The sequence below is a fragment of the Bombus pyrosoma genome, linkage group LG2 (assembly GCF_014825855.1).
Source record: "Bombus pyrosoma isolate SC7728 linkage group LG2, ASM1482585v1, whole genome shotgun sequence".
Lineage (NCBI taxonomy): Eukaryota > Metazoa > Arthropoda > Insecta > Hymenoptera > Apidae > Bombus > Bombus pyrosoma.
Genome location: NC_057771.1, coordinates 7,685,621 through 7,701,016, shown reverse-complemented (window position 1 = coordinate 7,701,016; position 15,396 = coordinate 7,685,621). Strand labels below are relative to the sequence as shown.

The 15,396-nt window shown below is 39.0% G+C and overlaps 3 protein-coding genes across 7 annotated transcripts in view; 2 read left to right on the top strand and 1 right to left on the bottom strand.

The window, feature by feature from the left end:
- LOC122576234 (protein dead ringer) overlaps positions 1 to 15,396 on the bottom strand; it is a 318,271-nt gene that overhangs the window by 144,193 nt on the left and 158,682 nt on the right. The window lies entirely within an intron of this gene.
- Positions 4,057 to 7,687, top strand: LOC122576316 (maspardin-like). The gene is made up of 8 exons (XM_043746451.1): positions 4,057 to 4,566; positions 4,878 to 5,044; positions 5,798 to 5,932; positions 6,008 to 6,113; positions 6,200 to 6,320; positions 6,502 to 6,610; positions 6,672 to 6,920; positions 6,997 to 7,687. Exons 2-8 carry the CDS (start codon positions 4,946 to 4,948, stop codon positions 7,054 to 7,056), a joined length of 879 nt encoding a protein of 292 aa, XP_043602386.1. The 5' UTR covers positions 4,057 to 4,566; positions 4,878 to 4,945; the 3' UTR covers positions 7,057 to 7,687.
- Positions 8,300 to 15,291, top strand: LOC122576286 (major facilitator superfamily domain-containing protein 12-like). 4 transcript variants are annotated; one of them, XM_043746391.1, is made up of 8 exons: positions 8,300 to 10,184; positions 10,255 to 10,427; positions 12,695 to 13,007; positions 13,271 to 13,553; positions 13,624 to 13,738; positions 14,139 to 14,507; positions 14,603 to 14,856; positions 14,962 to 15,291. In XM_043746391.1, exons 3-8 carry the CDS (start codon positions 12,821 to 12,823, stop codon positions 15,080 to 15,082), a joined length of 1,329 nt encoding a protein of 442 aa, XP_043602326.1. In that variant the 5' UTR covers positions 8,300 to 10,184; positions 10,255 to 10,427; positions 12,695 to 12,820; the 3' UTR covers positions 15,083 to 15,291. The 4 variants fall into 4 exon arrangements, with proteins under 4 accessions (XP_043602326.1, XP_043602316.1, XP_043602299.1 ...); XM_043746381.1 differs by having other exon boundaries at positions 10,255 to 10,503; XM_043746364.1 differs by lacking the exon at positions 10,255 to 10,427.

Sequence of the window (15,396 nt, the reverse complement as noted above, 5' to 3'; positions counted from 1 at the left end):
CCGAGAAATAACGATGTTGTTAATAGCACTTAATGTTGTGTCTATCCGAACGGCTGTTAGTCGTTTCCGAAGACGTTTGTCGGTTATCGAAGCGTTCTCGCCGGGAAACGCTCGGTGTCGCCATCTTGTCCGTGATTTTAGCGATCGAACAATCCGATGCGTTTCACGCAGCATCGTTTTACACGGTATGCACGACTATTACAACGGGGCAAATGATTACCCACGCAACGAAGTTTCGGGCGCGTAACGTGAGAGGAATGGTCGAACGAGGGGGTGGGGGGCGGAGGCGGTGGCTCGGAAGACGGAGAAAGATTGCCCTAAAACGAGACAACCGTGAGTAGATCGCTTTTAGGATCATTAATTATCCTAGGAAGCGCGAGAACGTGCAGGATACTGTGCGCCGCGCGACCAACCGGCCAGCAGGGGCAGGGACGAAAGGGATGTTGAGGATGACGACGAGGGAGCAGAATGGAGAGCAAAGGAGACGGCGAATGTCGCCACTGCAAACCGAAATTACCGTCGAAGATTAATGATCGCGAGCTTTATTACAGGTATTTATAGCCATGTAAACCATGCATAACCGTGTATAACCATTCTAACATCCAAAGCGTAGTTAACCTTATGTCAATGCCGTATACCGTATAACAATACGTAACAATACCGAAGAGCCATCTGAACATTTGGAAAATTTATCGACTTTTCTTAACATCCTATAAGAGGTTCCTGAAGTAATAAAATTTTCCGCAACCTTGGACAAATACCTAGATAGGTAGTGATATTGGCGAAGGATCGTAGCTGCGTACAGAAAGTATTTCAACATATATAACACAGGAAACTTTACGTATATATTGTGTACGTCGTACGAAATATTTTTAAGTTTCATTAGCTATATTGGAATACGATTATCGTGATTGTATTGGCAACGTTTTAAACCAGTCTGAAAAAAAACAACAAAAAATGTATATATATAAAAGTTCCGTGTAAGTACGTATTATAAAAAGTTTGTTGTATTCTTTCAGGTCGAGGATCATAACAAAGAGCAAACTTATATGTACCTTAATTAGCGTTACTACCAATCCAGCCGTAATATCTGATACCAGACTTTTGGATTTTGCAGTTATCGAAACCACGCTTTCATCGATTTAAATATAATATAATAGTATTGCCGTTATTGACAATGTACTACTTACCGGAAAATATTATGTTCGAATATTATACGATATTTGGATCATGACTGTTCTGACGAGGGGGGGGGGGGGAGATTCTATTGTCAATAACGGCAATACTTTTTTCCCTTTGAAACATGCACACATATCGTTAGCGATCATATACAATGTATTTTTTATTTCTTCGATGTATCTCTCTCTTCGATCGATCGAGTGAATTCCGATTATAGGAATTTAGTACAAGACGAAGCAATGTACGAGATAATTAAAAAGTTCAAACGTGGGACGGAATTAGCAAAAGCGCACGAAAAGCACACACTGCGAGAAAAATGGCAATAACGACGACTTTATACAAATAGAAGCAGCGAACGAAAGTGATAATGGAAACATGTCCTTACTTACCGAAGGGGGCACATATTAGTGGAATTCGAAAAAGAGCTTCGATGATTCGAAATACAAAACGAAACGTAACTCTGTGCGGTTACCAACGTTGAAAGAATTATGTTACTTAGCGAGTGAAGAGTCATTGCATCCACGAATATTTCAAGAATCTGTCGATGAATCTTAAGCCATTTTTAAAGAAATGAAACTTCATATAGACGAATTTCTTAAAACGGGAAGGATCGTGCCGACGTCCGGTCTCTGCGACGATATTTCAACAACTCCCCGTCGACGATATACCGATACATCGATTAAGTTTAACCAGAGCGCTTGCTTTTACGCGAGACGAAAAGAAGCCTAATAAAGACGAGAAAGAACGAAGGGAAGAGAGACAACGTTATACACGTTGATGCGTACGCGCATACGTTCGTTCCTTAAATAAATCGCTTCGAGTGACGGATTGGGGAAGAAGATTAACGAGCGTCGGTGTGTCGTTCGATTCGATACGTCGAATTAACGCAGGACAGCAACGAGGTTCTCTCGGTATCGGTTATTAATGACTCGGGCCTCTGCCAATGTAAACCTTGCCGAGCGTTTCGCATTCGTGACTGTGGAAAGTTTAGATTAATCGCGACTGATAAATGCTCGCGATACCGAGACGATGGATCGCATTATAGTCGAATGAATTGCTGTTAATTATCGCCGATCGCTTAACAAGCGTAAACGTTATGGGATTAAAATAAAAGCACCGCTCTTTGAACCAACGTCCGTCCGCCTTCCTACACGATTTTCTGCTGTTAATGTTCGTCGGTGAAAATTTCCCTCTCCGTTCCAGTCGTCCCGAAGGACCGTTACTGCCGTTGCCGGAAATTCTAACAGAAATATAAATCGTCGCTTGCGTAGGCTTGCTCGAGATGTCACTCGCCTTTTCATCGCATTTCCGTTGGTCCGAACTCTGTTCGTTCGAACGTGATTTTAGCTACCGCGTTGATTGCTGCGCCAATTTGATATACTTCGCTCTGGAAGTCGCAATGCATCCATATATATACTTTACCATTTAACGTTTAATTTTTGCCGCATGTTGTATCGCGTTCGGGTAATTTTCTTTCGTTTTCGATCTCGCTCCATGATTGAGAAAAATCACTAGTTTTCAAATACTAACGGCCGGGATGGGAAACGAGAAAAGGAGATGGTTGGTGAATTTCCCTAGGTAGCGCCAAGGAAACGGCGAAATCGTTAATTTCACAGTTGGTACAACAGTACGTGGTGTAGGTGGAACGTGTACGTAGAACATGTACATGCCACACTCCTGCGCGGGTTGGTGGTTGCAACCCCTCTTCACGGTCTGTGCAAATGTTTGCTATGATTATCCGCATAAATCGGCAGTGCGCAAATACTTAACACGGAATTGTCGTGGAGAAACGGTAACCAGCGTTGTATAACATTTGTATTACGTTCGATAACGTTTCCTTTTTCTATTTATTCAGACATAATTACGGTCTAGATAAAGTTTTATCGACAAGATGCTCGTACGATTCTTTTTGCATAAAATATGTAAAGGACGGATGACAAATGATGTCCGAACCGTACTAATGTATCTACAAAATATTATTTAAAAGTATATTTGATGTGAGATAACGATATAGAATAATTTGTGATCGATTATTGACAGACTATATGCGTGCTGTTTTTTTTCGTTGTATCAACGCTGCTATGACTGCCATCTAGCGATTTATGGGCGTTTATTTCCAGTTTTAGTTATCCTACAGTTCGAAGAAAGTACATACGCAGATACATATCCTTGCGGTGAATCGTATAATGAACAGACCATCATTTACGTTATACATTTACGTGAGCGTTATCTGATAATGACGTAACTTCGTTTTACTTCCGTTATCTCTAAATTCGTATTTATCGAGAACGTAAAGTGAAAACACAGGTACAGATTATAATCTGTTCCGCCCGAGGCTAGAAAAGAATGTGACCATTGGCAAAATGTATATACGCAGGATACACCTCACATTCTAAATTTCCAAATTTTTTAATTTTTATAAATCTGTTTCAAGAGTAGAAAGGAACGTAGGAAGAAAATCGGAGGATCCGATTTTAGAAGTTCACTAATTTATCCTCTTAATTAGCTTTTTTTTTGCAAATGAAAATTTGATCGAAACGCGGACCATGAAACGTTATATCCATCTAGCGGTGAAAAGGAGGAACTAGTTTCTTCAGAAAATGAAAAAAAATTAAATTTGTCGAGCTATAAATTGAACTCTTGAGCTGTTTGTTTATGAATTAAGTTAAAGTTAACGTGGATCTGCTGGAGTAGCTTGACCGATGAATCCTCTAGCAGACCCAGGACGAAATATCGTTTTCTCCTTTTTCCTCCTACGAACTTCTATCTCTTCTATCTCTCTTTTACTTGAAGCTACTATTTGCATACAATTTTGAGGACACCGGAGCCATCTACCGGTGAACCAGCGGTACTAATACTAAAAAGCCGCCAGGAAAGTACCAGTCGTTCGCCGACAGATGATACCACTGCGTCCAAAATCAGGCACCTCGCATTAATTTACGCGTAATTAAGCACGTAGTTAGATAGCGTTGAATTTTTCGTAAACTGTGTTCGAAACTCGAATCGAAATTGTACGTCAACATAGTTGAGAGTACAAGCCGCGAAGTGCATACACGCGGAATATAAATCAGTAACGTAATAAAATTCAGATATGACTATACCAACGTAACACGATAGAACACGCGCATGCCCATTGAAGCTTCGTATAGCGACTTTATAACGAAACCCATGCGGAGAAATAGGAAAGACAAAGAACGACGATGCTCGGAAGGGGGTGTAAACCGAACAACATTGTCGATATATGCTTGCAAACAACTGTTATTAAAGTGATTCGACCTTTCGAGTTACTGGGTAACTTGCTTCTTCGTGGTAACCTGTACGTATTAAGGATGTCTGCTACGCGTAACGATATCAGGAGAACCGTACGACTCGTAAGCTGCTCTTGAGGTAGGTTTAATCTAAGGTCGTACGTACGATCGTAATCATTACATATTCCAGTTTTGTAGTAAGTGTAGCAAATTTGAATTTCAACCGTCCCCCAACGATGCTAAGTCTAATTTGGTCCGTAGACTAACGAGACCCGGTTTCGCCTTCTGTTCGACCATCGAATCTTGGGTCGTCCGACGGTTAAATGAATTGTAATTCGCGATTCAGTTATTCAAAAATATGTACATAAATCTTGACGATATGTCGCGTGAAATTTAGACCTTATACAGCCCTGCTACTTGAAGTTTTCTTCTCTTTATCTGCTTTTGTAGATATCGGTAACACTGAACGTAAGCCATCCCGTAACTATAGACAGAACGACAACAATAGGACGAGGAAGATGTCGTGTTCAAGTGAGCTGTCCCGATCGCAGGAGTATCTCAGCTTTCGTAGTTCCGTCCCGCTCAGAAAAATTGTCGTCGACGCCGACGGCACCAAGGTAATCATTAATGTGTAGTATATTAATTATACGTGGAAATCTTTGATTTGAAGGTTCTGCCTGATGAGATTACGCTTGAGATCGAGACCTGTAACGATGACCTCGTCTCCGTGATTATTGTAAACAAATCTCACGTATACGGATACAAAGGAAGAATGTTCGTAACAGAACTAATAAAGGCGGGATTTCCTGTGTGCGCCCAACGCACGCGTGTATGTCGAAAGCAACCTTAAAACGTGAATCATACGACGTCGTTGCGAAAACAGAAGCATGTTCTCCATTGTAAATTTTAATAGTACAAAGGCGTCCGATGTTTACGTGTGATTCGAGTCTTAAATTGTTTTTGACACGGACGAGCGCACATAGGAAATCCCGCCTTAACTAGACTGCGAATATTCATGTAGATTCATATATTTAGAAAAACAGATAAACAAATAGAACTTGAGCAGAAATTTGTTTACCTACTAAATGCTATAAAAGGTGCTAAACTTTGTTTATTTTATATTACCGTTGCGCATTTTAATAAGTCTTCGATTTTTTCCACGAGAATACAATTACTTATTCCGTATTGCGTTATTATCTGGTTTGTTTCTCGAGGTCGAAACATCTATCAATATTATCGTTGATCGCGCAAATTAAACACAACGATATTTTCTTCAGTCTTTGTTTGATGTTTTTCCATAGGTAAACATTTAATGAGAATAGTCATACAAACGTTTTTACGTATGGTAAAAATAATGTGCTTTATTTTAGGGATGGAAAGTATACGATTCTAGTCCAAAAACCGTCAAGTGTCCACTCATATGTCTTCCACCGGTTAGTGGGACGGCTGATGTCTTTTTTAAGCAAGTACTAGGCTTAGCAGCTAAAGGATACAGAATCATATCAGTAAGTTTTATAAATATCGAGATACGATCTTGGTTTGTAAGAGAATCAATTGAGTTAAATTAACTTATGTTTCAGGCCGAATCGCCCGTTTATTGGAACGTTAAGGAATGGTGCGATGGATTTAGGAAACTTTTAGACTACATGGAGTTAGATAAGGTGCATCTTTTTGGCACCTCATTAGGTCAGAACGTACGAACGAAAGTCGATATCAAACGCGATAACCAAGTATTATACGTTCGGAGATTTGATCAAAATATCTATTTCCAGGTGGATTTCTGGCGCAAAAATTCACCGAGGCAAATGCTCACTGTCCTAGGGTAGTGTCCTTGATTCTGTGCAATTCGTTCACAGATACGTCGGTATTTAATTACAACGATTCCGCGGGGGTGTAAGTACGTTGTATCGCTATGTAATTGTTTGCTGTTTTTCAACAACTATAAAGTCAAACGAATTCATCGTATTTCATCGTTTGTTTCTCGCTTGTTTCAAGATAAGTGGACGTATGACAAACCGCGATACCTTATCTCGCATATTTTACTGTTACTGTTACTAATCAACTCGAATTGTAGTTTTTGGATTTTACCGTCGTTGGTATTGAAAAAGATGCTAATGGGAAACTTCGTGACAGACAAGGTCGACGGAGAGATCGTAGAAGCGATTGATTTTATGGTGGAAAGAGTATGTATCTTTCATTTAATATAGATCTCTATATGAATATGTATGTCGTTTTTATTCGCAGTTGGAAAGTTTAACGCAACCGGAATTGGCTTCTCGATTGACGATGAATTGCGTGAATTGTTACGTACAGCCACAAAAGATATGTCATTTGCCTATCACGATTATAGACGTTTTTGATGAGTATGCGTTATCGAATTCGGTGAGAGAGGAAGTGTACAAGTGTTATCCGAATGCAAAATTGGCACATTTGAAAAGCGGCGGAAATTTTCCATATTTAAGTCGAGCGGCAGAAGTAAACTTACATTTACAGGTATGTTATATGGGCGGCTTATTGTTATTTATGCGATTGATAATGTTCATATTATTAAGTGAAAATGTATTTACAGATTCATTTGAGGCAGTTCGACGGTACCGAATACGCTGCTTCCGAAAGGAAGAAGTTATAGTGCCACTAACATGGGATATACGAAATTATTTACAGTTGTCATATCGATATGCATTTTACACATACGTGATTCTCCGTTTATTTCCCAATCATCGACCAGTCTGATTTACACGTTATCAATAACGCATACGTACTAAAACGTACGATCAAAATAATAATAATCTTGGAACGTTTGTCAAATATATTCACCATATCAAATATGCCTAAGAATTCTATACATATAGATAGTAATATCGTACAACGTTTATTCTATTTTTGTCGTAATGTTTCGGAATGTTCCTCGTAATATTTTCTTAGACAAATATTTATTGACCGTAAAGTCTCCTTGTTTCAAAGAGGACTTCGAGATGCTCGAATACATTCTATATTGTTGTCTATCAAACGATAGCACACAGGATAGAGACATTTTTATGAAGACAAGTGAACAAAAGTGTTTGTTATACCTAGATAATACGAATATACTCAGTTGGATATACATATACAAGCTAATGTAAAGTAGTTAAGAAAAGAGGAAGAGATAGACTTTGAAAATATAAGTTAAGATTTATATCACGATTAAGTAAACATCGATATAGTCAGTTATCACATCTTGTATAAGCCTATTCGAAATAAATATAATTTTGTAAAAAAAATGAGAAGCAACCGAGAAAGATAGAAACTTGATATATTCCATTTGATAAAATACCAACTCGATTAAGGCAGTTCTCGTTGTCTGTGCCGCTTGCCGGTGAATGAACTCTCAGGCTGTGTAAAGCTTGCTAAACCACCTAACTGAGAAACCGTACAAGAACTTGTCCAGAATCGATTTCTCTGCACGCGTTCTCATTCGCGTTTCTCTCGCGAGATCGGATTACACAGCCTTTCCTGTCTACTTGTGGGACATTTTTACACTCCCCTATGTATACTACGCACACATTAATTGCGACTATGCACCGAATCGCAGATCTACATCGTCCGACTCGCAACACCTTCTCAGCTGGCCTGGTTGTATATGTACATATATATGTCGGAGATGAAAAGACATCGGGGCCTTTCTTTTGGAGTGATTAAGAAAACCTCCAATACCCTAGCTCGGACTTTTATTGTAGCTACACTTAAGCAATAGTAATAGGAAATAGTTGTAAGACGCTAATCCGACTATGTGTACTCCATCCGACGATGGACTTGGACTCGTGGTGACATAACGAGGCGCCGAACGTGGCCGCCGTCACGGGACGGACATGTAACAACAGAGGTATGGAATAATTATGCAGCTCTCCTTAAAAACAAAGATTGACTCTAGAGGTGGGGAGAAGACTATATAAGGGCAGTTCCATTTGTACGGGGAGTTAGTTAGTTATCGAGAAAGTTATGGAGTTAGTTATTGAGAGAGTCATTACGACTTGTACGTCGAGTCACACCAGGATCGTGTATCGTATCGGATTCGTCTTCCCGCGGCCGTGGATTCGTATCGAACCTAAGTTCATTGTCATCGGTCTCTCGTTTGTCCGATTGCCGTCATTACCTGTAACCTCTTGTAATCATCACCTCGGAACTAATAACGATCAGCGAGAATACATAACCACGATGGTCAATTCGAGTGAAGGTTCATCAGACGCCCATACTTCAAAATCCTTCTCCAACATATATATATAGCTGCTCGATAAAGGGTCTCAAATTATAATTGGGTATTTTATCTTATTTATTACTTACGCATATTGGAACAAATCACATGGAATAGCTCTTTATTTAGAAGTGTGTCAATGATCTTCTGTAACTTTTCAATGACCTGTGCTAGTTTAATATTTTATATATAATATCTCTAGTATATCTTGAAGTCCCTCTAGTTCAAACTATTGGCCACTGAACCCTAATTCTTTTAATAATGCGTGTATTCTCAGATACGTGCAGTACCATTCATAAGTTATTGAAACTTATACACTTAGTAGAATTAAAATGTTGATAAATAGTATACTTATAATAGATGTAAAATTGTTAGATTCGTAACAAAAACGACCCTCGTGAAATTTCCATCTCATAGAAATTCTGTAATATGATGAGTATTTTGTTAACGAAAATTAAATTGCGCTATATTTTGGAGATTTTATTAATAAAACCTATGTTCAAAATTACTATAAAGTATCCCGCGCGGACAAGAAGTATACATCTATTATTTAAGTATTATATATATTTATAATACTTCGTGCCTCGCCAATGGATTTTCATTTATAATCTCGAGAGATTTTTTTCGCACGATAAGATAATAGCTATCGGAAGGCGGTAATGCGTTATTATAATCGTGTCGTCGATTAAACGATAATCTTCAGGCCGTGAAGCGGGAAATGGCGCACGTTTGAAAGTTCAGTCGCTCAGGTAGTCACGTCGTGGATAGTCGCGTGTTTCGCTCACGGCCGCGGATGGAATGCGTGTTTAAATGAACCGGCTCGTCAGCGCACGTACCGAAGATTAGCCCGTTCCGCTTCGTAGTTGCAACGACGAAGCACGTACGTGTCTTCCTCCAAACATAATTCTTCGTGTAAATCTGTCAATCCGTGATCCTTTTAAAAATTCCTTTGAATTCCACACTCGCGAGTTAAAGTGCGTGGTGTTCGCTGAAAGTTTGATCGCACGTTCAGCGCGTTCTAAACGATCGATACGCGACAGGAAAAACGGAAGAGGCAAAATAATCGCGAAAAACAAATACGATCTCATCCGGTAGCAACGTAGCTGCCGAGGAATTCGATACGGTGACATGTAATGGTGAAACGTTTTGTGGACATTTTTACTACGACTCGTCGACGATTCCATGCTCCTCGACGGAGATATCCGTGTTTCTTGCGGCCGATCGACCGACTAACGAGCTTTCCACGCCTGTTTCTTCGAAGTGTATAGCCTTAAGCGGAAATTGTGACCACGAATTGATTCGCGGGTGAAAGGAAGGCCGATCAAAACCACTTCCTTAAAAATATTGGATCTCCGTGAAAATAAGTTCTTTTGCGGTTTTCACCTCGTTCAGACGTTGTTAATGACAGACTCTGCTTACACAGCGTTCGGATATTGCTGAGTTTCGATATTCATGCGCGTCTTGTGGCTTCCGGCGTCGTCGCATTAAATAGATCAACGCTTGAATGGAAGTAGCAACAAGCAGATGTAAGTTTCAATTCGAAGATGCAAGTTTCTGTTGAAGGACGTTAACGTCGTAATAGTTATGTTCTTGCAGTTTGAACTATAACTAGTTAGATAACGAAACAGAACTTTTGAATTACAAACACGGACGCGTGTGGATAAGAATAGTTGCAATTATACGTATGAAGTTGTATCGTGATATGTGTTTATAACTAACTGGAAGTCATTAAATACGTTCCTTTTTACTTCGAAGCTCGCAAGATGATTGTACGACACAGTTATTGCGTTCTCATGGCATAAGTATAATCAAATTATCCCATTTCATCACCGCAGAAAGATGTAGGTAATTGTAGACAGCGTGTAACTTACACCGTTGAGTCGTATATTGTATTAATATTTGATCCTATCGCCTTCCATTCATTTTTACGATTGTAATCAATTACCATCATATACATTTGGGGCATTGAGAATGAAAACGAAGTAAGCTACATTGTTTCTGAATGTGAATTCATAGGATTAATTCAATCCGGTAAGTTGCATTAGTTATACAAAAGTGGAGGAATTTATCTTTTTTTTTTTTTTCAAATCAGACCCAGATAACATAAGGAAATTAGTAATTGTATTGAATATTCCGCGCTCATATCTACTTTATATAACGAACTGCTCAGTTCGTTGAGTCTATGTACATACGCTCCACGCCAAAAAGATAGCCCACGTGTGCTATCTTTAATTTCTCAATGACGCGTGTAAAGTTTTCCGTCTGTAACGTATAATATCAAAATATTATGAGCTCGGAATATGCGATTCGTTGAAAATGATTACAAACATTATGAGGTTTAGCGCGTAACAAAAAAAAAATATTATTTTATTTTAAGAACGAAATGATAGCACATTCTGAATAATATTTTTAGAAATCTATCAACGAGTAAAGATTACAGTACAATATTATATAAATTTGTAAGTATGGGACGTGGAAGAAAATTAAACGAGTCTGAAAGAAAGCAAATTCTTGAACCGAAACAGCAACAGTTATCGGTAGGGAAAATATCGAAAGTAATAAGAAGAAATCGTGATACACAATTTCTTAATAAATGTTGAAGATTATGGCAAAAAGAAAAGTATTGGTCGGCCGTCATCGTTATCCGATCGTGATAAGACCAATTTTGCGTGTAGTTTCCAACTTGCAGTTAACGCAAACAATTAACAAAGCAAATAATGGAAAAGTCTAGTACTAGCGCAAGTGTTTCGAGTGTTCGTCGAGTTCTACTATCCTGCAAAAATATTAAGAGGCCAAAATTGAAAAAGAAGCCTTCGTTAACAAGGAAACCCAAAGTAGAACGCTTACGCTGTGCAAAAGAAAGAGTGTATTGGAAAAAGAAATGGAAAAGGGTATTATTTTCAGACGAAAAAAGATTCAACTTGGATGATCCTGATGGGTTCCAATGTTATTTTCATGACATAAGAAAAGAGACAATTTCAACAATTCGACGACAAATGGGAGGAGGCAGCGCGATGGTTTGAGCCGGCGTCGGTTACTTCGACAAGACAAGTATCAAGTTCATCGATGGGAGAATGAATAGTGTCCGATACATAAATTAAATCAAATAACAAATAAATAATCACGCAGAACGCATTTCTGGACCTGATTACATCCTTCAACAAGAAAATTCATCTGTACACACGTCAAGATTGGTCCAATCGTATTTTAATGAAAATAACATATCTATTTCGCCGTGGTCTGCACGCTCCCCGGATCTTAATATCATTGAAAATTGCTGGGTAGAACTTGTTCACGGCGTATACGCGAATGGAAAGCAATATCAACGCGTACAAGAATTAAAAAATGCAATTGTACGCGAATGGAATACCTTAATTCAAAATTATATCTAGAAACTATATAAATGTAGTATCGGAAAAAGGGGGGTGTACGCTTGGTCTATTGTATATTTAAGTTCGAGTTTCTCGGCATAGTATAAGTTGCAATAGTTTAACGGGATAGTTTAAGGTATAAACTAAGAATCGTAAGAGTGCTGAAGAAGAGAGAGAAAGAGAGAGAGAGAGAGTGTATGTAAGTAGGAGTGTATGCCTTGGTGACGTTAAATCTAAGTGAGTAAAGGAGTGGGAGAAGGATGCGAGGGTTGAGGATCCGCAATTTTTACTTGAGAAGTCAGAAGTTGGAAGCCCAGTGTTAGGGTAAGACGTACGAAGATATTGTAGTCAGTTTTTGTATTGGGTATTGCTTGTACGGGTAAAACTAAACTTGTGCTATCATTTCGTTCTTAAAATAAAACAATTTTTTTTGTTACACACCAAACCTCATAATATTTTTAATTATTGTCAACGAACCGTATATTCCGAGCTCATAACGTTCTGATATTATACGTTACAGACGAAGAACTTTACACGCGTCATTGAGAAATTAAAGATGGCACACCTAAGAAGCTATCGTTTTGGCGAGGAGTGTACATAAAGATTCAATTCGGGTATTTCATATTTCGAATGAAACGTTCAAACGAGCATGATCTAATTTACAGAGGGACACGTACGAAAAATGGAGAGTCCTTTATGTGATTTCAACGAATTCACTTGAAGCGCCAACACACTGAAATTTTCTTTGTCTTTGGAATCGTGTCAAGCTCGTCGATCGAATTTTTACGAAAATGGAAAACATGGAGGAGCGGTCCCCGCTGTTGGAGAGGAAACTAAGTACCTCGACGAAAATCGCTTATGCTTTGGGACACATTTTCAACGACCTTACTGCCGCCATGTGGTTCTCCTACACCCTTATCTATTTTCAAAGGGTGGCCCTGCTGGAACCGATTGTCGCTGGTGCACTCTTACTTCTAGGTAAACGATTGTTAAATTTTTAATTCAGGAAAACCATACGAAGAGGACGTTAAAAATATTAAAGAGCTCACGACAGAAACGCCTCTCTAGTAAGTATCTTTAACGCTTGTTTCGCAAGTTTCAAGTTTTCTCAACGAAATGCGAAAAGATTTTGAAGAAAAGTCAGCGAGAAAAGTTACATCGACAAATTTAAGAAACCAAAGTCGAAAATTGAAATCTAAAAGTTTTCTCGAACGTTACGGCAGATCTTCTTTATTTTCAAGGTCAAATCGTGGATGCCTTCATGACTCCCATCTTCGGAATACTGGTCGATCAGTACCTAAAGAAGAAGATTTGGCACATAATCGGCTCGGCGATGGTCACGCTGTCGTTTCCAGTGATCTTTGGTGGCTTTAGTAAACCGTCAAGCACAAGTATCATGCTCGTCTACGTGTCCAGCATCGCTATATTTCAAACTGGCTGGGCGGCCGTACAGATATCGCATTTGTCCATGATCCCAACGTTAACGAATTCACTGCTGGCACGAGCAGATTTAACTGCAATAAGGTAACTTTAACGTCGTCCTATGCAATCTTTTCTCGTTATTTATAGAGACTGTGAACGTTATGGGGTACAGGTATTCCGCTCAAGTTGGAGCAGCCGTTGCGGTGTTCGTCGTTACGTGGATTGTTCTACCCACGAACGAAGAAGCGATGGTGCGATTGGCTGAACAGGATAGTTATAAATTTAGAGTGAGTAGCTCGAATTAAACTTATCGAAAACTGTCTAAATTACGCGTATCTCGTTGACAGGAATATATTGGACGAAAATATATGTTCCTCGTTATCGTCGTACGCTCTTAATCGCACTTCGAGCAAAAAATTTCTGATGGAGAGGGCAGGGCTTAAACCTTTCTCCGTCCTTTGTGTAATTTTTGAACGGATAGTTTCTATCGTTAGGCAATTTCTTTTCAGGCAAATTCGAGAAAAGTAGAAAAGAATCCTTACTCGTACGTGCGATATCTGGCCTTAATATCACTGAATGTTTATATGTACAACGTAGTATAATAATTATAAATATAAACGGAATCTACCGGCACGGGAGATAATTTGATCGAGATACAAAAGTATTAACGAACATCTTCCTTTCCAGAATATCGTGTTCACTTTAACATCGATCGGTCTGGTGGCTACTACGCTCTTCCACGTATTTCTAAAAGGGAACCTCTTAGAGAATTCCTATTTGCACAAAGGAAATATAGAAGAAGCTAGAAGATTATTCGATAGTTCGCAAAACGATCGAAACTCCTGGGTCGGTACGTCAATTTTGTTAAGAGTGGCTATGTTGTACGTGGCCAGTAGACTCTTCATTACGTTGGCCACCGTGTATTTGCCATTATACATAGAGGAAACCGATGTTGATGGAAAACAGGCACTAGCTACCGTTCCCTTGGTCTCCTACGTATCTTCGTTTATCGCTGCTTTGTTGTTAAAATATATTAATAAATCATGCGGGACAAAGGTGTGTATATTACACTAAAATGCACTTACTATTGCTACTATAGAATAATTAAGCAGAAAGTACCATTGTAAAGAGAATATTTTACTGTTATTCAGGTATGTTATTTATTGGGCACTTTAATTGGAATACTTTCTGCAGTAATTACGGAATATGGAGGAAGTTCAGCGGCAGTTATATACAGTGTCGCAATTCTAATTGGGAGTGGAAGCTCGATTACAATGGTTACGGCATTAAGTGTGACTGCAGAGATAATTGGCCCACGAACGGAACGAAGCGCTATCGTCTATTCGATCGTGACTTTCCTCGATAAAGTGGTTACAGGACTGGTTGTCATTTTTATTGAGAGATGGTGAGAGAATTGATATTTTTTCAGACCGATATTTTCCAAGTATCGGAATTAGGCATCGCAATCGTGTATCAAAAACATAAAACTATTTTATCGCACTCCTTTTAGGAGGTGCACGCAACCGGAGCTTTGTCCAAATTACAACAGAGACACCTTGGCCCTTGTTTGCGTTCTCTCCATGTCCTTGGGGCTCGTCACGCTATTTTCTGTTTCACGATGTTTAACTTAAAGATGTTGATAAGAATTTCATAAGACAGCAAAGATCGTTTCTACTCCTGTGATCCTCACAAGTCTCATCTTATAACCAAAAGTCATTTCATTTTCATATTTGCTTACCTTCACGCAAAGAAACGTACTGCCAATGAAATTTTTGCGATAAAGCTGTATAACACGTTGTTAAAAAAAGAAAAAGAAAATAAAAAAAGAAAGAAGACCTTACACGCAATGCGAATCTGAAATCGACTTGAATTTTCCCGCTAATTATTTACTCGCGCGATAACATACACATACGGAGTCGTCTTTATCGATGCAGCTGCTATTTCT

Bases quoted from the DNA above. Each gene is read 5' to 3' on its own strand.
- LOC122576286 (XM_043746364.1), top strand. From the start codon at position 12,821: ATGGAAAACATGGAGGAGCGGTCCCCGCTGTTGGAGAGGAAACTAAGT. The intron at 13,554-13,623 runs GTAACTTTAACG...TATGGGGTACAG, and splicing joins GCAGATTTAACTGCAATAAG to GTATTCCGCTCAAGTTGGAG. The intron at 13,739-14,138 runs GTGAGTAGCTCG...CTTCCTTTCCAG, and splicing joins AGGATAGTTATAAATTTAGA to AATATCGTGTTCACTTTAAC.
- LOC122576316 (XM_043746451.1), top strand. From the start codon at position 4,946: ATGTCGTGTTCAAGTGAGCTGTCCCGATCGCAGGAGTATCTCAGCTTT. The intron at 6,114-6,199 runs GTCAGAACGTAC...ATCTATTTCCAG, and splicing joins TCTTTTTGGCACCTCATTAG to GTGGATTTCTGGCGCAAAAA. The intron at 6,321-6,501 runs GTAAGTACGTTG...CTCGAATTGTAG, and splicing joins TACAACGATTCCGCGGGGGT to TTTTTGGATTTTACCGTCGT.